This window comes from Arvicola amphibius, chromosome 4 (genome assembly GCF_903992535.2).
Source record: "Arvicola amphibius chromosome 4, mArvAmp1.2, whole genome shotgun sequence".
NCBI classification, from domain to species: domain Eukaryota; kingdom Metazoa; phylum Chordata; class Mammalia; order Rodentia; family Cricetidae; genus Arvicola; species Arvicola amphibius.
Genome location: NC_052050.1, coordinates 92,413,188 through 92,438,069, shown reverse-complemented (window position 1 = coordinate 92,438,069; position 24,882 = coordinate 92,413,188). Strand labels below are relative to the sequence as shown.

Here is a 24,882-nt window from a genome sequence, read left to right as displayed (position 1 = left end):
TCAATTTTGAAGTCAAGGTATTTTCTTGGATTAATTCAGCAGCATTTATAAACAAGTGTATTTTAGCAGCTATTGCTCTTTCCTCAGCATTCAAACAATTCAAAAAGAACATAATAACATATAGTATCCAGATTCTCTGTATTTTTCATCTTTACATGGCTTTATTTTAACCTCTGTTTCTTTTATTTCTATTTTTAGTTTTTGGCTTTTTTTTTTTTTTTTTTTTTTTTTTTTTTTTTTTTTTTTTTTTTTTGGTTTCTCGAGACAGGGTTTCTCTGGAGTTTCTAGAGCCTGTCCTGGATCTAGCTCTTGTAGACCAGGCTGGCCTCGAACTCAGAGATCCGCCTGCCTCTGCCTCCCGAGTGCTGGGATTAAAGGCGTGCGCCACCACCGCCCGGCTCAATTTTTGGCTTTTTGAGACAGGGTTTCTCTGGCTGTCCTGCCACATACTCTGTAAACCAGGCTGTCCTTGAACTCAGAAATCTGCCGCTGCCTCCCAAGTGTTGGGATTAAAGGTGTGTGCCACTACATCCAACTACTCTTTTTTTCTTTTTTCTTTTAAGGACTTGATCCTTTTTCTTTTCTCTCCCAAGTCTACATATATTTTTAAACACACTGTAAACTGTTTAGAGGCTTTTTCGTCTGAAACTGTCTTTACTGTATCTCTCTTTTTCTGACCACACAAATCTTTAATTTGCTAAACGATATGTCTAGGATTAAAGCTGTTGCTTTGATGTCTAGATCCACCCCATTTCTTTGCTTTCTGAGAAGCTAGCTTCATGGTGGAGGTACTGGCTGGAGCCATGTTTATTGCCACAGTTGTATGGTGTTTCAAGATCTGTGCACCACCAAGATTAGGCTATAATTCTTGTCTGTGTTAGCCACATGGCTTGGTACTTTTTTCTGTGAGGCAGTCACATCTTGAGTCTGCTGCATCTGGCTCACGGCTGCTTCTGTTGGACTCTAGCGTCCAAACACCGAAGAGGAGTCGCCCCCAGAGACCACCTCACACCACAGCCGATGCAAAAGCATAAGGATTTTATTAATTCTGTCATGACAGGGTCCCTCAGCATTCGGGAAGCCGAGAGACCCCGACTAGCTGGTACAAGCTACTTTTAAAGAAGAAGGCCATAGAAGCAAGGGGGGTTGTGATTGGCTTATTTGAAAGGGTTATTACCAATAATTGGCTGGAGAGCTGTTGCCAGATCAGATGAGGTAAGAGGTCATTTTGACCCCGTTTCCCAGGGGACTGAATCAAAACATACGTATATGGTAATTGTTCAGGAACTGAGTATGTGCATGTGTAGCTGTTAGGTCCTTGGTTCCCAGGGGAAGGGTGGGGAAGCACTATGGCACAGAGGCTGAGAGGATTCAGAATTGTCAGAAATGGCTTCAGAATTGTCTTAAAGTCTTACACTTCAGCCGGGCTGTGGTGGCGCACGCCTTTAATCCCAGCACTCGGGAGGCAGAGGCAGGCGGATCTCTGTGAGTTCGAGGCCAGCCTGGTCTACAAGAGCTAGTTCCAGGCCAGGCTCTAAAAATGCTGCAGAGAAACCCTGTCTCGAAAAACCAAAAAAAAAAAAAAAAAAGTCTTACACTTCATAGAGGATTTTCAAGATAGTACAAAAGTCCTGTGTTTGTTCTTCACTGTTAGTCCACTGAACCTTCCCTGTTAATGTCTCTTATTCTTGTGGTACATTTGTCACAGTTATTGAACTAGTACTGACACACAATGATTGACTGACAGCAATACTTGAGTCCGACTTCTTTGATTTTTTTTTTTTATATCCTCCTGTTCTTGGTGCCCATCTAAGATATTACTACATGTAATAATCAGAGTTCTTTAGGTTTTTCTCAAAGGCAACAGTTTTTCTTACTGTTTCTTGTGTTTTGATGACCTTGACAGTTTTGAAAACTGATTAGGGATATTGCTGAATGTCCTTTTTTTGGTATTTCACTGATGTTTTTCTCATGAGAATAAGATCATAAGTGCCAGAAAGATGGATCAGCAGAAAGCATTTGTTGCTTTTGCAAAAGGCGTGCACTACTACCACCCGGTTCCTATGGTGGGATTAAAGGTGTGTGTCACCACTGCCTGGTCTTGTAAGGCCAGAGGGACTGTTTTACTCTCTGATCTTCAGGCAAGCTTTATTTATTAAAATACAAATGAAATATCACTATATTTCTCCTTTTTGTCTAACATGAAAAAGTTTGGTTTCCAGCTTCCATGTGGTCCCAACCATTTGTAGCTTCAGTTACATGGGATCTGACGATATCTACAGGCACTAGGCATACATGTAGTGCATATATATATACATAGTAAGAAATATGCTGATAAACATAAAATAAATCTTTTTTTTAAGGATAGAGTTATAAGAATCTGTAGGAAAATAAATTTGGTCAATTGCTATTTTACTCTCACTGCATCAAGGATGCACACACCACCAGCATGACTCATTATCACATGTGATGTTGCTCTTGATGCTTGGCAGGGGTTTGATCCTTAGGTATCTCTGCTGTAACATTATTCCTTACCTCCCTCTGTATTGTCACACACCTAAGGGTAGGGATGATGGTCCCCTTCCTTTAAGGTAGAATGTCTATACACTTTATTTGCACATTTTTGTCTCTTCATAGTTTTTCATTAAATTTAGCTTAAAATATACATGCTTCATCTTGTTTAAAAACTTAGTGTTGGCTGGGCTTGGTGGTACATATCTTTATTTTTTATTTTTAGTTATAAACTGATGGCCTACTAGCTCAGACTTCTTATTAACTCTCATAACTTATTCCATTATTATTATTCCATTATTCTTGTCTGTGCTAGCCACGTGGCTTGTTACCTTATTTGGCGATGCAGTCACATCTTGCTTGCTCTGTGGCTGGGTCAACTGCGCTTCCCTCTTCCCAGCATTCTCATTGCCCTGCCTCTACTTCCTGCCTGACTACTGGCCAATCAGCATTTATTTAAAATATAAGTGACAGGGTACAGACCATTGTCCCACAGCACTCCACCCCCTTTAAAACAACAACAACAACCAAAAAAAAAAAAAAAAACAACAAGAACTCTGAATCTGATATCCTTTGTTTAGTTTTTCTCTTGACCATTATGTGTAACAGCTTATAACCAACATTCTAAACAAAGGAAAATATCCATAGTCCATTTTTTGGGGGAATGTGGGCTTAGTTTTCCAGGCTGCTTCCTACTGGTTGGGGGTTGATAAATAATCTCTACTCAGGAGGTAGAGGCAGGTGGATCTCTGAGATCAAGATTAGCCTAGTCTACATAGCAAGTTTCAGAGCAGTTACATAGTGAGACCCTGTCTCAACACAATAAAAAAAACTAACAACAGTAAAATTAACAAAAGCAAAAAGCTTTGTAACCATTACAAATTATGCATATTGACTTGAATTATTATAACTTTGTTCATGACTTTTTGAATTACTAGTTGTTTTTTATCTATTGCAGTTTTCTATGTTGATTCTTTCTGTTTTTGACGGTTTACAACCACATTTTCATATGAAAATTTTGATATTTACAAGAGGTTCAGATAGAGGTATGGGTAAATTTTTTTATTGATTTTTTTTTTTTATTGTGCTCTACATTTTTCTCTGCTCCCCTCCCTGCTTTCCCCTTCCCCTTCAATCCTCCCCCAAGGTCCCATGCTCCCAATTTACTCAGGAGATCTTGTCTTTTTCTACTTCTCATATAGATTAGATCAATGTAAGTCTTTCTTAGCGTACTCATTATTGTCTAGGTTTTCTGGGATTGTGGTTTGTAGGCTGGTTTTCTTTGCTTTATGTTTAAAAACCACCTGTGAGTGAGTGCATGTGATAATTGTCTTTCTGTGTCTGGATTACCTCACTCAAAATGATGTTTCCTAGCTCCATCCATTTTCCTGCAAGATTCAAGATGTCGTTATTTTTTTCTGTTGTGTAGTACTCCATTTTGTAAATATACCACATTTTCCTTATCCATTCTTTGGTGGAGGGGCATTTAGGTTGTTTCCAGGTTCTGGCTATGACAAACAATGCTGCTATGAACATAGTTGAGCACATGTCCTTGTGGCACAATTGAGCATCCTTTGGATATATACCCAAAAGTGGTATTACTGGGTCTTGAGGCAGGTTGTTTCCTAATTTTCTGAGAAACCACCACACTGACATCCAAAGGGGTTGTACCAGCTTGCATTCCCACCAGCAGTGCAGAAGTGTTCCCTTTTCCCCACAACCTCTCCAGCAAAAGTTGTCATCAGTGTTTTTGATCTTGGCCATTCTTACAGGTATAAGATGGAATCTCAGAGTTGTTTTGATTTGCATTTCTCTGATGACTAAGGATGTTGAGCATTTCCTTAAGTGTCTTTCAGCCATTTTAGATTCCTCTGTTGAGAGTACTCTGCTTAGGTCTGTACTTCTTTTTTTTTGGGGGGGGGGTCCTGATGTGGGGTTAGTGAAGATCTTTTCCTATTCCGTAGGCTTTTTTTTTTTTTTTTTTTTTTTTTGGTCTTGCTGACTATGTCCTTTGCTTTACAGAAGCTTTTCAGTTTCAGGAGGTCCCATTTATTAATTGTTTCTCTCAGTGTCTGTGCTACTGGGGTTATATTTAGAAAGTGGTCTCCTGTGCCAATGCATTCACGTGTACTTCCCACTTTCTCTTCTATAAGGTTCAGTGTGGCTGGCTTTATGTTGAGGCCTTTGTTCCATTTGGACTTAAGTTTTGTGCATGGTGATAATTATGGGTCTCTTTTCATTCTTCTACATGTTGATACCCAGTTATGCTAGCACCACTTGTTAAATATGCTTTTTTTCCCATTTGATATTTTTTGCTTCTTTGTCAAAAATCAGGTGTTTTTAGGTGTGAGAATTAATATCCGGGTCTTCTATTTGGTTCCATTTGTCCTCCTGTCTGTTCTTCATCAAATACCAGGCTGTTTTCAGTACTGTAACTATTGTACAGGATTGTTTTGGCTATCCTGGGTTTTTTGCTTTTCCATATGAAGTTGAGTATCGTTCTTTCGAGGTCTGAAGAATTTTGCTTGGATTTTGATGGGCATTGCATTGAATCTGTAGATTGTTTTTGGTAAGATTGCCATTTTTTACTATGTTAATTCTGCCTACCCAAGAGCATGGGAGATCTTTCCGCTTTCTGGTGTCTTTTTCAATTTTATTCTTCAAAAATTTAAAGTTCTTGTCATACAAGTCTTCCACTTGTTTGGTTAGAGTTACTCTGAGATATTTTATGCTATTTGTGGCTATTGTGAAGGGTGTTGTTTCTCAGATTTCTTTCAGTATGGGTGAATTTCAACAAGAGATTTTTGCCTTAGTCATTCTTTCAAAAATTAGGTATACTATACCAGCACCGACCTAACAGACTGCAAGTTCAAGGCCAACGTGGGCTCCCTATTAGAATTCTTTGTCTCTCACACAAAAACATACTTAAAAATTAGACTTACCCTGAAGCAGATTTGCTTATCTTAGCTAAGCAAATTCACCTTGTATTAAGTGTATTCTACGTAGAAATTTTGTCTTGTTTTTAACTGTAGACAGAGTTTTGAGCTCTTGTATATTTTGAGACATGTATCTGAAAGTCTATTCTCTGTTAAGAACCAGGAATTCGCTGAACGGTTTGGTGTATGCCCTTAATCCTAGAGCTAGGGGTTAAGGGGTAGTGAGTAGGGTGCAGAGGCAGGTGGATCTCTGTGAAGTCAAGGCTAGTGTGGTGTACAGAGAGAGTTCCAGGACATTCAGGGCTATACAGAGGGACCCTGTCTCGACAAAAAAACAAAAGCCAGAAATTTAATGTGACATTTTCTTATTAGGAAAAGCCAATATTTGATCAGTGGATAATGATGTCAAACTTATATGCACATTACCTCTTAAGGATAAGAATGTGGCTCTTACCTTTGAGTTTTGAAAAATAGCACAATCTCTGTAGTAATCTCTGTAGTTAGGATTGCAGTAATTGCTTTATTTTCTAAGTGGAAACTTCATGTGCTCAAAACTGAGCTGTACTCATTTTGTATTTCTTTCCCAAGTAGTAAAGAATGTGCTGTAACATAGGCCATCTTAAGTGTCTGCCACAAAGAGAAGGTAATGCTGGGAGATGCAGACTTCAGACATTATCTTGCAATTACTGATTTTAGTTTTTGCTTGTCTTTTTAAACTTAGAAAGTGTTCAGATAGTCCTGGTTGCTCAGAGAGATATATTACATTCTATTTTTGGAAAGAGATCTTAAAGCCACTTCAAGATTGTACAGTGCCTTGTGGTTTTTCAGATTGTTTCTTAAGTGCTGTCCCATTTAAATCAGCATACCCTGTGCATTTACATATTCTCAACCATGAGCAGGTATCCTTCTTAGACAGGAATGGGGTACAGAGATAAGGATGGATGAGGAGGTGATAGTGTGCATGTATGCATGTGCACATATAAGTGTGTGTTTGTGTATGTGTGTATATTTTGAGTGAATATGGGGGTCATTACCTTTTTGGCAACTGTGCTTTCTGGGTTGTATGACTTAGCCTTTGTTTTATCTATTGCTGTTGCTACCGTCACAGAGGGTTCTGTAAGCCAACTGGAGGGAAGCAAAAGGAAATGGGCAACTCTAACTCTTTGACTTAAGTCCTTATGATTTGATTGGCAGATTTGAGCAACTTTCATCTTGTTGTCATTGTTGTGAATGTTGTTTTTCCAAGATGGTGTTTAGTTCATAAACATTGATAGCCAGCTCCTTCTTGTTTTTTTCCATTCTATTTTGTTTGTTTGATACTCTCTCTCTCTCTCTCTCTCTCTCTCTCTCTCTATATATATATATATATATATATATATATATATATATATATATATATATATATATATTATATATATATATATATTTCTGGGGGGCGGAGAGAGGGAGAGAGACTGACGACTGACTATAACTTGTCTAGTTTTGAACTTGTTCTATTGACCAGGCTTTCCTCAGATAGCCTAGCAGATGAAAGTGCTTGCTGTGAAATCCTGGTACTTGAGTTTGATTGCTAGAACCCATGGTGGAAGGAAAGAACCAATTTCCTTTTTTCTTTTTGTTGTTTTTCAAGACAGGGTTTCACTGTAGTTTTTAGAGCTTGTTCTGGAACTAGCTCTTGTAGACCAGGCTGGCCTTGAACTCACAGAGATCCGCCTGCCTCTGCCTCCCGAGTTCTGGGATTAAAGGCGTGCGCCACCACTGTCCAGGAAGAGAGAACCAATTTTCAAAATTGTCCTCTGACTACTATACCTGTGGTGTGGTAAGCATGCACCCACAGTCACACACATCCTACACATAGAAATAATAAAAGATCTTTTATAAGCTAGGTGTGGCATATGCATTTAATCCCAGGATCGCATAGTTTGAGGCTATCATTTGATGCTATCATAGTGAGTTCCAGACCAGCCAGAGCCAGAGCTGCCTAATAAGATCCTGTCACAAAAACACAAAAAAGTCCCACCTTTCTCTGGACAGATGGTTACATACTTGTGATATTACAGATGTTTAGGTTACTGGAGTAGAGCTAAACTTTGAAACTGCAGTGAATGGTAGAGATCCAAGCTTCTTCCAGTGTCTTGCCACGATTTCTTTCTTGCTGATGATGTTGAACATTACTGGTGTTTTATAGTGGGTATTCCAGGCCCAGTTCTGGTTTGGCCTGTTGAGACTGACTTCTTGGTCTGGGAATCCTCTCTCCATCTAGAGATCCAGTTGATTAGGTGAAAGCACTCATCTGAGTTCTTTGGGTCTTATGTCTATTACCCTGGTCATGAGAATACTTGCCCTTCTTGTGTAGTACTTTTACCACTCCACAGTACACTCTGAAAGATAACTAACAGATACTTTGTTCTTGGTTGATAAGCGTGTGAATGACTGCTGCCTTTTAAAATCCCAGCAACAGAGCTGAGTGAAACAGGTAAGCCAGCTGGGTGGTGGTGCACACTTTTAATCCCAGCACCCGGGAGGCAGGTGGATCTCTGAGTTCGAGGACAGTCAGGGCTACACAGAGAAACCCTGTTTTGGGAGAAAAAAAGGAAAAAAAGGAAACAGCAGCAGCGGGTGGGTCTATATAATAGGTCCCATATAAGTCTCATTGCTGGAATACTCTGTTCCTTATATAAGGTGGCTCCTTTCTGTGTTTTTTTATTTGTTGTTGTTTAGTGAATGTAATGATATCTTACTGTTTGAACTTGGGAAGAAAATTTGACTCCAGTCTGTTTTGTAAGCTCTCCAATTTTCAGGTACCAAATAAATCCTAATGAAACAACATCTCTGGCTGCCACAATTGAACTACAGTTCAAATTGCAGTGATAATTGAACCTTTGTTTTACCGGGAGCCAGCACATGATTGCTGAAGCAGTAAACATAAGCTGTTAGAGCAACGCACAGCTGTTGGTGTCCTGATTATACTTGTTTCTCTTTTCCCTCCTTCCTACCTTTTCAGCAAAGACTGGTGGTAAAGATCTGATAGTGGTGACCAAATCTCATTCATTCAGTTATCTTCCTAGTCACACTATCATACATTAGAGCAATGTGTGACAGTTTACAGTCTTGTGATAAAATAATATTTGGTGTAGATGTTTTAAATAATTCAGAAGTTTTAAAAGAGAAAAACCTGGGGCTGTTGAAACAGTTAAGTAGGGACTAGCAATGCAAACCTGATAACCTGAGTTTGGTCCCTGGAACTCACATGAAGGTAAGAGAACTGACTTCACAAAATTGTCTTCTGACCTCCATGTTCACTCTGTTAACACACACATGCACACACACACTAATACATAAAATAGAGTTTAAAGAAAGAAAACCCTCTAGATTAATCACTAAATGTTTTGCGGTTGTACTCCGCCCCCAACACTTGCTTTGTACATGTTTCTTGAGGATTATATACTTTGTGGTCTGCCGTTTTCATTTTACTTTTACAGGGTGTTTCTCTCTGTCAGTAATCAGATGCTGTTTATGCTGTGAAAGTTGTCTCAGTAGCCCGCCAGTCACTTGACTCTGCTTCTCCCTTCTTTTTTTTTTTTTTTTTTTTTTTTTTTGGTTTTTCGAGACAGGGTTTCTCTGTGGCTTTGGAGCCTGTCCTGGAACTAGCTCTTGTAGACCAGGCTGGTCTTGAACTCACAGAGATCCACCTGCCTCTGCCTCCCGAGTGCTGGGATTAAAGGCGTGCGCCACCACCGCCCGGCTGCTTCTCCCTTCTTTTGCGCTTCTCTGGGTCTCTGTGTGTCTGGTGCTACACCTTTTAGCTACCTCCAAGTCCTCTGACAAGCAGGCATCACTAGTCAGAAGCCCTCGATGTAAGAGTGTAGTTTGTCCATGATCTTTTTGATAGTGCTTTTTACAGTTAAGTATTTGATATGCTATAGAGTTTTGCACATGTCTTAAAATGCAAATGACAGTCACCTTTGAGTGTGTCTTACACTTCAGGCAAAGGCATTTAGAGTTCTTGGTTTACTTTTACCCATTCCAGCCCTCCTGTTGTCACTGATGTATAAAGGAGTGAACAGCACAGAACCTGTTTGTATCCCTGTGGTTCCCACTTAGAGCTCACCCCACGTACTGTTTTCTCATTGTCATGATAAAGCTGACAGCCTCTTTCAAGAATTTGTTCTTGGGGCTTGAGAGATGGATTAGTGGCTGAAGAACACTTGGCTGCTATTCCGTGGGACCTGAGTTTGGTTCCCAGCACCCACTTAGGGCAGCTTACAACTGCCTGCAACTCCAGTTTCAGTGGTCTTCTAGCCTCTGTGGGTACCCATATGCATGTGGCATACACGTGTGCAAAAGCACGTGTGTGTGCCCATGAATGCACACATGAAAATACATACCTTTCTAAAAGAGAGCTTGTTTTTGTTTCATGCCCTGGTGTAGCAGAGATGCATTTCCTGTGCTTGCTTTCTTTTGGGTCCTACTCTGTCCTCCTTCCCATTGTTCTGGGTTTTGCATTATTGATACTTACATTATGTTGCTCCTTTGAGCCCTCCTCTAGTATCATTTGTCATTTTTATCAGTGAGTGGACTATGAATGGTGAAGGATGGCATATCTGTCCTTTGTGTGTAGAGGGTTTTTAGTTCATCCAGTGATGATCAATTCTGCTGTGTTATAGCTGAGTTACAGTTTGAATTAAATTTGTGTTGATAAAGGAAAATTATATTTTTCCTCATGTCTCCCATTATCTTCTCTTCCCCTTCTTTATTGCTACCGTGGGCCAGGCTGGAAAGGGCTGCTTAATCCTGAAGAGACTGTTCTTCTGCCTTTAAAAGGTATTAGGATTTGATGGAATTAGGCAAAATAATTCACTTACATTTTATCCTCTCTGGATTATTTTGCTTATACTCCATGCTTTCTGTAAAGTACTCTGGGCAAGAGTACAGTGAATGTAAAGCTGCGGACTCTTGGTTCCTGTGCAGGATGTACCCACCCTACATGATCTTTCTTAGTGTCATTGGCCACATTGAGAACATTGCCAATATAAGACCCTTCCAGGCCAGTCAGATTTCGGATCCCAAATTGTTCCTCACTGTGAATACCTGCATTTCCCAGAGTGTAAAGCTGTAATTTAAGCACTGATTGTTTCTTAAAAAGGGCATAAAGCTTAAAATATGAAAGAATTGCGAAAGTTTCACTGTGGTCACCTGAATGTTCCTGTTTTACGTATGAAAAACTTAAGGCCGGAGGCAAGATGTTTATCCCTGCCATGTGGCTAGTTACAAGCAGCATTAGAAACAAATTTCCATCTGCTCCCATTCCAGTGTTTTGCTTATCAATGAACATAGATTGCATCCTGAAGAGATAGTGTCTTCAAAGGTCATGGCCTGCTGAGGCATAACACTGGTACTGAGTATGGCTTCATTACCAAAAAATTCTAGTGTCCCAGGCCTGGAGTTCTTACTGCTCTGCCAAGGTGCCTTAATGGAAGTCATATCCAAGAGAAACACGAGAAGTGTTTTAAGTACTCTTGCAAGTAGGGTTTACCATTGATAGCAGTGTTAAGATCTGGGGCTGTGTCTTCCTCAGTGCTCCCAGGATGGCACTGTTACCGACCCATATCAGCTCCCCCATTTCTGCTTCCCAGGTGTGCTCTGGTGGTGAATGTGCTGCCTATGGCATTGTCATTACTGGTGTATGTCCCTTAACTTTCCATTCATCAAGTTGAGGTGCTGGAAGGATTCCAAGAGCAAGTGCCGACTGAATACAGCCACGTCTTTCCATGAAAACTACTCTTCTTGGCTCTTTTCCAGCAGTGGTGGGTTGCCAAGAGAGAAATGCTTTGGCTTTACAAATGATGTAGCCATAGTCTAGAATAATAATGGTTCTTTCAATTAGGAAGAATGAATATTACTGGTCCTTAAATTATTTACAGTTTTTTTTGTTTCAAATGTACTGAATCATATTTTTTGTTGTTGTTTTTTGTTTTGTTTTCTTTTGGTTTGTTTTTTCCAGCCAGGGTTTCTCTTTATAGTTATAACTGTCCTGGGAACTCGCTGTGTAGTCCAGGCTGTCTTCAAACTCACAGCGATCCACCTGCCTCTGCCTCTGCCTCTGCCTCTGCCTCTGCCTCTGCCTCTGCCTCCTGCCTCCTGCCTCCTGCCTCCTGCCTCCTGCCTCCTGCCTCCTGCCTCCTGCCTCCTGCCTCCTGCCTCCTGCCTCTGCCTCTGCCTCCTCTGCCTCTGCCTCCTCTGCCTCTGCCTCTGCCTCTGCCTCTGCCTCCTGCCTCCTGCCTCCTGCCTCCTGCCTCCTGCCTCCTGCCTCCTGCCTCCTGCCTCCTGCCTCCTGCCTCCTGCCTCCTGCCTCCTGCCTCCTGCCTCCTGCCTCCTGCCTCCTGCCTCTGCCTCTGCCTCTGCCTCTGCCTCTGCCATGGGTTTAAAGGTGTGCACCACCAGCACCCAGCTGAATCATACTGTTTTTATAAAACTTATTTAAATCTGTGGTTTTATGTGTATTCCATTGCATAGAGAAAGGTTGAAAGTGTAATGGCATTTCATTTGTATTTTAATGAATAAAGCTTGCCTGAAGACCAGAAAAGTAAAACAGCCAGCTACTGGCTCTTTACCTCTACTTCAGACTGAAATGGCAATCCTGCTTCCATGAATCCTCAGAGTGAGACTGGAACTGAGAGCTGTCTCCTCCTGTTTTATAATCCTCTCTAGTTCTGGGATTAAAGGCATGCACCACTTACTGCCTGGTTTCTATGGCAAGCTAATGTGGCTACTGGGAATAAAGGTGTGTGGCATTGCTGCCTGGTCTGTAAGGCAGGCCAGTGTGGCTGTCTTACTTTTCTGATCTTCTCTCTGCTTATCTAATCTGTCATGTCAGAATGAAGATGCACCAAGTGGAGCAGTTGCTGTGTGGCCCACATGCTAGCAGGAAGCACCTTGGTTTCTTTATTCATGAGCGCTTTTGTCCAAGTTTTTGTTCAAATTTTAGCCAATATGCATTATGCCAGTATATTTCTGTTTCTTTATTTTTCTTGAGATAGTCTTCCTATGTAGCTTAGTCTGATTCTCCTGCCTCAGCTTCCCAGGTACTAGGACCATTAGTGGGTACTAGCATACTCAATTGCTTCTTAATATCTTTTAAGTTGGGATGAACAAAGTTTTCAAGTTGAAAATATTTATGATTTACCTGAATAGTTTGAAAACAATTGTCTCTTCATGGTATTTCTACAGGTAGTAAACCCTAAGAATGCTCTCTCTCATCCTTGTGTTTTTCATGGTCCTCAGAACATTTCTCTCAATCTGATACAATGATCCCAGCTGCCCTCTTGCTGCCAATTTGTGTGTAAGCTGTTCCCAGTCACTTGACATTCTCAAAATTCTGCTCCTTTATTTCATTATTATTGTAGGCAAACTTTGGAAAGAAGCCATACTTAGTGTAATTTGAACCTCAAAGCCTCAGAATAATCATGAGAGTACAAGTAGTCAGCATTTGTGTACTTTCTCTATGGTAGCTCCAATTTGGAATTCTTCATGAATTTTTTTTTTTCAAATCCTTACACAGCCATTAGAAGGAGGTATTTTCATCTCCATTGTACACCAAAGCATGAAGAGACTTAAGTAAACTGCCCAAGAAAGGTCACACAGATAACAAGTGGCAGAGCCACCATTCAGACCAAGCTCACACCCCAAAGCTCACAGGCTTGACTACAAGAAATTCCTGCTTCTGTAAATGGCATCTTACTTGGAGTAGTGTGCTAATATTTATTATGCCCCTTACATCAGGCATTGTATTGCCATTTTCCTGCTGGCTATAGTTTTCCAGGTCTTTGTGGACAGAGCCAGTGTCTCTGTCCAGTGGTTCTCATTTCAGTGTGGTGTACTTAGAAGACATAGTTCTATGCAGTGGGGATTGACAGTCCTCCTGGTGTAGGACAAATGCACTGTGGTCACCTGAATGTTCCTGGTGTAGGAAAGTGCCTCTGGTTTGAGTATATGACACTTAAAGTGAGGTCTTGAGTTGATCTCTGATGTTCCTGAGCTTTCTAGGCAACCCTTTGCTTGTCTGTGAAGTGACAGGTAGCAGCTTATTGCTGAAAGTCATACTTTTTTTTGGTATGTTTTCAGGTCTCCCTCCATTTGTTATGGTATGTGGTTTAAGTGTATATAAAATTATGAGGAAAACTGAAGTCTACTTTTGGAAAAATTACTCATGGTCTTACTGAAATCATACCAAACTTAGCACTTGTCACCGGAAGCATTCCCCATGGTCCTGCTGAGTCCTTGTGAGCTCCTGCATGGCCGCATGTGTCTGCTTGTATTCCCCTTCCTGGTGGTCACATAACCTGTCCCATTAGATTTGGTCATATCTGTCTGGCATTTCGTTGGAGTTGGACCTTCCTTTGAATATTAGAATGGTCACCTGGAGATGCAAATGCACTGTGGTCACCTGAATGTTCCTGTTTTGTGCATTTGTTGTGGGATGATTGACTTCACGAGTGGTTATGTGTGCAGTAAAACTCTGACATGAGGAATGGGGTTCTTTGAGGTCAGGGCTGAGCTGCTTGTTCTCTGAGTATTGCATTAGCTTGAGTTCATTTTCTCATGGGCAAGCAATATTCATTCTTGAAGCTCTTAGGAATTGGCCTCCTTTGAATATCCAATAATATATCTTTTAAATATCAAGTGTTAATATTTTAAACAAAAATCCTCTGTTCTGTCCCTACTGACAATTCAAGTCTGCCCATTGTTTCAGCCCAGTGGAGTGTGGACTGCTCTTTTGGGAGAGGAGCTACCACTGGTGTGGTCTCAATGTGGAGAAAATGCCTCTCTCTGCTCCTGTCCTGCAGAGAAGCAAGAAGGTAGATGTGTGGCATAGCACTCCTGTAAAGCCTGCCCTGGGAAGGGGCCTTCTTTGCAGTGACTGACCTGTGCCTTTGACCTACCAACTTTTCATTGTCAGTGCCATTTGCCTTAAGCCCTCTAGCTTTTGAATTTCTGTGACTTGTCTTTTTGATTTGATAGGGATCTTGCTTGATGAGTTTGGAGAGGAAGGTGAACAGTTAGGATGCTCTCTTGGTTAGTGCAGTGCAGAGAATTTTTGTGTTCTTTCGGAGCCCAGAGCTTGTTTTATTATATCTTTATAAGTAGGAAATAGTATTTGTTTCCCATTGAAGCAAACTGAGGAGGCTTTCTGCAACCAGAGGTGTTCATTGAGGCTAATGGGTTAGTGTTCTGGTGCCCAAATTTGTTTGTTTTTTGGGGGGAGGGAAAAGTGTGTCTCTAGGTTAGAACATAATGGGGTCTTACACCAGAGCCAAGGTTTGTTGGCATAGGAAGTAAGGCAAGAGAATTTGCTTTATTGACAGACTATTCTCCTATTTGTGTTGTGATCAAATAAAAAACTGCCATCCTGTAAAAATCAACTCTAAAGTGTCTTCAGCGTTTTTAGCATGACCAGGTGAACTGTCAGTTGACTACTATCTAGTTATTTTTATACTGTTTATTATTATTTGTTTGTGTGCATGGTATAAGTATGTGTTGATGTGATTATGACTTACAGGTGCATGTTATTGCACCCAGATATTTATTTGTTTATTTATTGGGGTGGGGAAGTGTTGAGACAGGGTTTCTCTTTGTAGTTCTGGCTATCCTGGAACTCACACCTTGAACTCACAGATTGCCTGCCTTTGCTTCCTTAGTGCTGGGATTAAAGGCGTGCACCACCACTGCCTGACTCGGTGCCCAGTTTTTACATTAGTGCTGAGGATCTGAACTCAGAGATCTTCAAAGCTTGCGAAATCAACACTTGACCAGCCCTTGCTTTCAAAATTTAGAAAATAGAAAGAAGACAGCAACGCCCTCCCCACCCCACCTTCCCCCATTATGCTGTGCTGTTGTGCCCTGGCTTCAGTGACTTGCTTTCTCCAGGACTGATATATGCTCTTGTTGGGGGAGGGGAGGTTTTAAAGTGGTGATGCCTTTGAGTGGTCATTTTTTGAGTTCTCTCCCCAAAAACTAAGCACCTTCAATGTGTGATAAATGTTTGAGGGAAGCAAGATCTCCTGGTTTTATACCCAAGACAGACTCGGCATGGGTTGGCATAAGTACTGTTGTGGCAACTCTGTAGAGTTGAACAATGCTCTGTGATTTCCATCATCTCTTTATGATGGTATCTGTCAGAAGGATAGCCCATCCTTTCTTCCATTGTGTTGGAAGCTGTCAGTTGATTGTGGTTGTGCAGCCCAGGACCTGAGCAGCTTCTGTCTGGTTGCTGGATAATTGCCAGTTTGCCATGAGTACCATTGTGTTAGTGAGCAAAGCTTGCATGGGATTCTCCCTGGCCCACAGGCTCTTCCAGAGCTCAGTGGATCTCCTACCTTGGCTGCGCAGATTCTCTTACCTTATCTGTTTTGTACGTTTTTCACTCATTAGAAGTGCAATTTGCTTAATTTTATTCTCCTCATGAAGAAGGACATTGCCAGATAAGCAGATTCTTGGGTGACTGATTGGCATACATCATCACAGTGCTTTTTCGTGTCAAGTAGATAGAGCTGTGAAGCATTATTGAATAGATTCCATTTTAGGAGAGTTTTTGTTGGTTTTGTTTTTGACTCCTACTTTACTTTTCTGTCCTTTGAGATTAACTTGAATTATCACTGACAGTTCCTTTTTTGCTTTGGGTTATACTCAAGAGTTTCAGTAGCAAATTTAAACTAAATCTGATAAACTTAGCTTTAAATTTATTAGGTTATGAACAAGTAACAGGAAATTAAAAGGACTAAGTATTTTGATTACTGACTGGTTTAGACATCTCAATTTTATTGTTTGATTGTGAGCACTGGTGCTAAGTATTAGCCTAGACTTGGAGGCTATAGATAATTTGATCAATGAAGAATAGATACAGAATTGGTAATCCAGAAATCTAGATGTTCTAAAGTGAATGGCTTTTCCTTAAATATGCAGCTAAGGCCATTGATTTCTACTTAATCTGTCTCTTTTTTTTTAAAGATGGGACAAGCCACTTGATATGAACTGTGGTGGCTTCTTGGAGACTTAGGTCTATGTCTACTAGCTCTGATATGACTGAGAATGGACTGGTGCAGGAAAGGGTGTGGTGCCAGATGCTAAAGTTTGGACCTCCTTAGTTAGTTAGTCTGTAGTTTTTGATATAGGTTCAGGATGGAACTTTTGCTCCTAACTTTGAAAATGTGTAGTGAGTTCCTTTGAACTGGATGCCTGCAGTATGTTGTCTATGACCTAAGACTTTGCCTATGATTCTTAACCGTTTGGGACTTGAAGCCATGCTGAAATGGTCAGCTTGCCAAGGAGAAAAGATCTGAAGAAATTTCCTGAAGAAATTTCTTGTGCTAATGTACACAAGGCTGAGATGGGAGGATCATGAGTTCAAATGTAGCCTAGGCAACAAATGCAGCAAGACGATATCTTAGTAATTTAAAATTAAAGAAAGGAGTTGAGGTAATTGGAATAGAGAGGGAGGAAGACATTTTCTAAAGAAACCTATGAGAATATTTTGAAATACAATATTTCTCCTTAAAATCAACCAGCTAGAAAGTGCCAAGAGTCTATAATCAGGCAAACACTAACCTATCTGACCAATACACACTCCTGATTTTCACCTTGGCAAGGTGAACTTTGGAATGGTTCAAGAATGTTTGCAGTTTCAGAAACAGACTTTTTAAAAGAATAGTTCAGGGGCTGGAGAAATAGCTCAGAGGTTAAGAGCACTGACTGCTCCTCCAGAGGTCCTGAGTTCAATTTCCAGCACCTGCAAAAGTGGCTCGCAACCGTCTATACTGGATCTGGTGCCCTCTTCTGTCACGCAGGACTACATGCAAATACAGCACTCATATACATAAAATATATAAAGAATGGGTCAGGCATACTTTCAGAATCATAGAGAGCCCTTTGGGGAAGTTTATTGTTCTGATACTTGTGGTCTCTTTCTTCAGTGTAGGGTCATATGATGGCACTGGACCTTTCCCATACCCTACATGCTACCTACTTTGGTTCTTGGTGCTAATTAATTATTCTTGCTGTTGTATTCTAATTAATCTGGAAGCTTCTAGCCAACATTGATTTTTTTTTTTAATGTTTGTCAAGTTCAAGTATATAAGAAGCCAAGTCCTTGGAGAGTCGGAAAACTCTATACATTCTCAACTGGGCTTGGCTCATAGCAGACATTGACAAATACTCGTGAACAGTGAGGGTGGATTGATTGTGGGTGAATGAAAGCATGCACTCAGAAAGGTTTGGTTCAAAATAGAGAAATTTAGAAATGGGAAGTTTTACTTGTGTGAGTTTTTGTTACTGTTTTTCAAATCCCAGGCCCTTAAGAACAGTGTGTGAGGGCTAGTGAGATGGTTCCATTGGTAAAGCACTTTTCCACCGAGCGCAAATGGCCTGCCTGAGTTATGTAATAAAACACAGAGTGGTGTTGCTACTCGAGTTAACCTAGTGTGTTGCTTTCTGAGAACAAAAAATTCTGTTTGTTTTTCTGAGTTTGAAATGACAGTTGGAGGAGTCTTGTTCCAATCAGGAATGTCCTTTGTACTCACTTAGCTACTTCCTTGACTTAAGTCCCCTGAACTAGGGTTGAGCCTTGTTGCTGGGTTTGGTGAAGGATTTGTGTTTCTGATTACTCACATTAAATACCTAGTACAAAAGTTGCAGCTAGAATGGGTTCACTTTCAGATAGGTGAGAAAGCTCAGGTGCACATAGCAAGTTCCTCTTCCCTTCCCCTTTGGCATATAGGCATTATTAACATCAGTTGGAGTTAGTTGTGTTGTGTGTGGATTTGTTTGCAACCTAGACTTTTAGAGCTAAAAGAAATTAAGTGATCTAGAGACCTTGGAAGCAAAAAGATTGACTGCCATGAAAGGAATATACATTATACAGACTGAGCTTACCAGCTGAGTCTGGTAGTGATTTCTTTTTTCTTTTTTCTTTTTTTTTTCGAGACAGTGTTTCCCTGTAGTTTCTTGAGCCTGTCCTGGATCTCGCTCTTGTAGACCAGGCTGGCCTCGAACTCAGAGATCCGCCTTCCTCTGCCTCCTGAGTGCTGGGATTAAAGGCGTGTGCCACCACTGGTAGTGATTTCTTAGGTAGAAGTTAACCAGTGTATGTTGCTGGGTATGAAACCTATGACCTAGAACATACAGTGAAATTATCTTTCACTGAGCATCCCCAGTATAGGTGCAGTTTTTCCTGTCTTTTTGGCAGTTGCTTCTCAAATAACCAACACAGAGGCTTAATATTTATTGTAAATGCTCGGCTAATAGCTCAGTCTTGTTACTAGCTAACTCATTTTAAATTAATCCATATTTCCTATCTATGCTTTGCCACATGGCTTGGTACCTTTTCTCAGTATGGCACATTCATCTTGCTTCTTCCTGCATGTTTGCAACCTTCCAGATTCCTGTGACTCTCTGTTCTTCTTCCCCCCAGCATCGTTAGTCTGGTTGTCTCACCTATACTTCCTGCCTGCCTTTTTTTACTAACTCAGTTAATATTTTTTTTATTAATAATGAGAGCAACACATTTTCACAATGTACAGGATTATTCTCCACCCCAGCTTATTTGTAATTTCTTGAATAGAACTTTGGCCCTTGGAGGTCTTCTCTGCAAAATATGATGCCAGACATGCAGAGCAAGTAATAGACATCAGAGAAGAATGTAAAGAATATAAATGTAAAAAAAGTAAAGCTCTGTAAAAAAGAGGTGGTCAACTAGAGCACCCTGTTTCTTTATTCCTCCTCAAGGGGACCAGGTACTTATTTGGACACTATTTTGGGGTCTTCCTACTCTGCATTTTGAACTAGTTGAAACTTAGTTAAAAATCCGATGAGGAACCTGGGAGAAGCAAAGCACTTATGGAGTAATTAAAGATTTGCTGGAGAAGCCCCCATGATCATCAACTAGGGCCCTTTGCTGTGTAGGACTTGCTGGTGCTGGACAGGGCTTTGGCCAGTAGGTAGGGGAGGAAAGTGCTGCCTCTTCTGGGGTGGTGGTTAGGATGGGGGTCGTTTAAGCCACTTTGTTAGCTTTCTATTTGTAGAATTAACTTTGTAAATGAAACTCATCTTTCCACGATTCTAACAACAAACTCTGATAATGAGGCTTTTATTTATAACTGGATGGAGGGGTTACAGGAGCTCACACCTTGTCCTCAGTGGGTCAGGCTAACATTTCTAACATCTATTTTTTTTCATGTGTGATTGTATCATGACAGATGATTGTTCCTGGTTTTGTTTCAGATGGGAATGGCTGGTAACACAAGTCCATTTGGACAACCCTTTAGTCAAACTGGAGGGCAGCAGATGGGAGCCACTGGAGTGAACCCCCAGTTATCCAGCAAGCAGAGCATGGTCAATAGTTTGCCTGCATTTCCTACAGATATCAAGAATACTTCAGTCACCAATGTGCCAAATATGGTAAGTTGCTCTTGGTTTTCTGTACTTTGGGTCTTTGTTGGTGCTTTGGCATATGGATATGGATTTTATGGTGCTTATATTGAAAAGCTGTAACTGAGAGTGTGCTGTTGGTGATAGGAATGTAACCCACAAAGCCAAAGAGCACAGTGAGCTTTGTATTTTCTGGTTGAACTAGCAACAAGATGGATAGGGAAGGTTGATTTAGCTGCCTTTCCCAGATTCCCTTTGTTGATGGAATCGTATGTGAATTATTTTACCTTTGCAAAATTCTGAGCATCATCAAGACTGACTTACCTTGCTGTTTGTTAGTAGGTTGAAGTTGTCAGTAGAAGATTGATTTTTGTTACAGTCAAAAGACATTTGTATTACAAGAATTACGTAGTACTGATGAGATGTTAGGTATGACTTTATAGATTATTTCACATCTTCATTCTTCTTCTTTGCCTCCCTCCCCCCCGGCAGGGTTTCTCTGTGTCTTTGGAGCCTGTCCTGGAGCTAGCTCTTGTAGACCAGGCTGGCCTCGAACTCACAGAGATCCGCCTGCCTCTGCCTCCCGAGTGCTGGGATTAAAGGCGTGCGCCACCACCGCCTGGCATCTTCATTCTTCCTAAGAGTTCCCAGGTATAACAGGAATTTGTCTGTGGAATCTCTAACCTAACAAACCAAGGTATTAATGGAAATGTCTCCTTTTGCCCAGAATAGAATCTGTTAGTTTAGAACACTGAGGGCTGGCCTCTGGTCCTCAGTGGTACATCTCAACGGCTGAAGGCATAATGTGCAGGTGGTCACTTCCTTTCTTCCTTGTGTTTTTTGGTGACAGTGAACCTTCCATATGTCCATATACTTCTACAGTAATGATTTGACAAGTCTTAGCAAAAAGCTTTTTTTGTTTTTTTTTCTGTTTTTTTTTTCTTACGACAGTCTCTTTAGCTCCCTACCTTCCTTACAGTAACTTTTGGTTGCTAGAGTTGTCCAGGGTTATGGGAGCAGTGTTAGCCTCTGGGATCTGTAAGCAACACACACTGCCTGGCCTCTCTCATGTTTTGTTATTAGTTCTCCCTCAGAAGACAGTGGCATGAACTCTGGGAACAGCTGTCATTGCCTGTGCCTGTTTGGTACCCAGGCACACATTTAGGCTTTGTTGAGTTACTTTCTTTTCTTTCTTTTTTTTTTTTTTTTTTTATTGTATCCCATGTTTTAAACAGGGGAATTTCTTACCTAATGTCCTCCTTCATTTTCTCTGTCTTCTTGTCCTCTCCTCTCCACTCTACTCCAGAGTGACAGAATCCCTGTACTCCAGGTCCCTCTGCCAGCCTTGGCTGCTACTTTGGAGATCTAAACTCTCCAGGTATAGTGGCCAAGGGTTTCACAGACGGACTCAGCAGAGGACCTTACCTTCTCCTTTCAGTACTACAGCAGGGCTCCTTTCAGCCTCTGCAGTAACAAGTGTTTTCCTACAGTGCCACCTGGAACCTTGGTAATGTTTGACAGTAACCTATGACCCTTCCTCTGTACTGGTCATTACAATCTAGTATCTCCAGGAACTAACAAAATATGCCTTGGGGTACAACTGTCCCTGTTGGGAACCTCTGGTTTGAAGGATGGTCAGGGGATCAGTAGGAGTATGCCTTGTTCTTTTGTTTATTTTCTGGAATATTGGACAAATTCAGTCAACACTGTTGCCCTTGGCTCCCTCAATCGCAGCAAGCTAAGGAAACATTTTTGTCTACAAAGCTGTAGTGCTCACTCCGGGCAGTTTTCTTACAAATGCACATGTGAACTTTTGAGAAAGATTCTTAGATACCTTTGAGGAGTAAACCAGGTCCTTTGCCTGTACTGTTTATTCTGGTGGCACAAGATGGGCCAGGCAGTGTCAAGCCATGTGCCCATGAACATTCTGGAACAACCTTCAGTGGAGCATTGAAGTAAAGAGGTCAAGGCACAGACTGCACGGCATCTTTTTCAGTGTGTATTTACCTTATTCCTGCAATGACTTATTGAGAGGCATCATTTACAGATCCCATTTGTTGGCGAGGAAATTGAGGTTCTAAGGGAATTTGGCTTGTTCATGGCCATGCAGTTTCCTTTTTTGTGGGGTTTTAATTGTATCCTGATGTTTTAGCTGCCCTGAATTCACCTGGGAATGGTTTCCTTAGCCTAGACTTACACAGTTTGTTTGCAGTTCCTTGACTGTGTATTGTGATCTTTCTTGAATTTTTCTTCATTATATCTGGTGTCTTAAAATGCATAGATTTTACATGGCAAGGAAACATTGATATAAAAAAAACTAGATCTGCTACATTAAAAAAGAAAAATAAAATGCCCTGAACTAATGACCTTCTCCCTTTTTGGATGAACCAGGGTTGGAGGAAATTATACTTTGAGAGTTGTTTCAATTTTGTTTTCTATTTCTGTGTTAAACTACCAAAAGCATCTTGGGGAGAAAAGGTTTTATTTGGCCTACACTTCCATATCACTGTCCATTATTGAGAGAAGTCAAGACATGAACTCAAGGCTGGAACCTGTAGTCACGGAAGCAAAGACCATGGAAGAATTCTGCTGCTTGTTTCTCATGACTTGCTCGGTGTGCCTTTTAAAACTCAAGTCCACTTGCTTAAGGGTGGCATCACCCACATTGGGCTGGACCCTCTCGCATCAGTCATTAATTAAGAAAATGCCTCACAAACTTGCCTAGAGGCCACTCTAACAGAGGCATTTTTTTGGAACTGAGGTTTGCTTTTTTCAGACTTGAGCTTGTGTCAAGCTGACAAAAAACTAACCAGCCCAAGAGGTAATTTTTAGGAGCCAGTAGACTTTTGTTCCAAACAGTTCACGTTAGGGACACTGATGCCAAATTACACAGGTTACGTTCTTCATGGGCAACTGAAGCTTTATAGCTGTGGGCCAAGGGACTCTTCCTCCTCCCTCATGACTTCAGCATTCTGTCTGGTGTTGAGAATGGAATGATATGCAGTCACTTGTTTGTTTCTTTCATTAGGTTTGTTGTGCCCTGCTATGGTCCCAGGTATGGTAGGAGCTCTAGAGGGGATTTGTTAGGGAAGGCAAGCTTGCTCTTTAGTAAGAAACAGAAAACCCCAACTGCCTGTGTGCCATGCAGTAGTTAAGATAGAACCATCAGACAGAGCCTCACCAAGGCAAGGAGATATGAAGGTGATGCCACAGAGACCTTAGGGCAGTAGTTCTCAACCTTCCTAATCCTGTGACCCTTAATACAATTCCTCATGTTATGCCGACCCCTAGCCATAAAATTATTTTTGTTGGTACTATAATTTATAACTATAATTTGCTACTGTTATGAATCATAGTGTAAATATCTGTGTTTTCCAATGGTCTTAGGCCATCCCTGTGAAAGGGTTGTTCCATACCCAGGTTTTTTTCTGTTAACCCCTGCCCATTTTCAAGAAAAGCACCTGATTCCTGGTGACATTTTCTCCAAGCTTTGGATTGGACTTGCAGCCATTATCATAGAACAAGTCTTTGAGGTGGAACTTACTTTTCTAAGGCAGAAAATGTTTAAGAAATAAAGGAACTGCATCTCTATGGCCTAGCAGGTCCCTGCAGGGTTATTTTCTTATAGGGAGTTCCTATATGTGGGTTTTTAAAATAAGAAACGTTGGAAACAATGTATAGAGACGATTTCAGTATTCTTAAGGATGTAATGGAGATTCATCAGGTAAGCTGCTTAGCTTATTTTAAATTGCTCATGAGTATGAGGTTATAATTTGTTTTTGTTGTGTGCTAAAATTTTGAGGTATATGTTTGGACAAGGCCAGGACAGCTGCTGATAGACACCTCTCTCTAAATGGGAGGGAAATATGGCTGGTCAGAGGGTTTTTCAGACAGAGGAGAGTTACAGTGCTGCATCCTGCCAGCATAGCCTGGTGGATACAGTGATGCTGGTATCATCTGAGTGCTAAGACATGAATGCTAGACTTTCTTGGACTGTGTCCTGAACTTCAGTTAAGTAGTTGTGCATCTCAGTATGCAGGTCAGTGATGGGGCACCTTGAGTCTTACCTGGTTTACCAGATTCAGAATCCTCCAGGAAAAAGGCAAGAAATCTGTTTTTGTGGTCACCAAGAAGTTTCAGAATGTTTCTTGCTAAGTTTTCCAGCTTATGGCACTTTTCCTTAGAGAATATAGGAGATGTATGTGTGTTCCCTTCTTACCACATGCTGTTCCATTGTCTCCGAGTAATTTTTCCCTTCTAGGAAATAGCTGTGGTGGTTTTGTTTTGACGGGTTTTTAATATGTAGCCCAGGATGGCCTTGAACTCATGCCTCAAACTTCTGAGTACTGAGGTTACAGTCACATGGCAATGCTGGGCTTTGATAACTGTGTATATTTGATGCACACTTTCTGTTTTAAGTCTCAGCTTTGTATTCTCAGTGGTTGCCGGGTCCTGGAGGGAATAAGAGCAAACAGTATTGCAGAGTGTTGTTCTCTGGCTCTCTTGGTTTTTGCTTTGAAGTAGTTTTCTGATTCTAAGTGAACTTACAGAGGATTGTGTTTCAAGGTGTTGGAGTAGTGTTCAAGAGGCAAGGACATGTAGAGCTGGGGTGTGTCTAGATCTCAAGAGCCACCTCAGAACCAAAGCTCACTGCATGCATCTGCTTGGGTTTGTGAGTATATGGAGGGAGAAAACTACTTCTTTCTTGTTCCTTTCACCTTAATGTTTAAGACACAAAATTGCTTGAAACTTTGCTTATTCTTGAACATTTACTAGAAAATAACTTTTCTAAGAGGAGTGTCAGGGTAAGCTTGTTTATATATAAACAAATATATTTTTTTCATATCTCTTGAGTATATTCTTGGGATAGAATTGGGTTTTTAAAACTTCATCCATTCAAGACCACGTTTTCATCCAAGAAATCTTCATGTGACCGTGGTAATGTAGGAGTATAAAATAGGTCTACAAAGCATTTCTGATAACATAAGTTCACAAATTTACCTTTAGACCACTG

The 24,882-nt window shown here is 40.9% G+C and overlaps 1 protein-coding gene across 1 annotated transcript in view; it reads left to right on the top strand.

The window, feature by feature from the left end:
* Positions 1–24,882, top strand: part of LOC119811558 (CREB binding protein) — a 134,317-nt gene that overhangs the window by 43,311 nt on the left and 66,124 nt on the right. Inside the window, 1 exon segment of the mRNA XM_038325474.1 lies at positions 19,722–19,898. Coding sequence (XP_038181402.1) covers positions 19,722–19,898 — 177 coding nt within the window.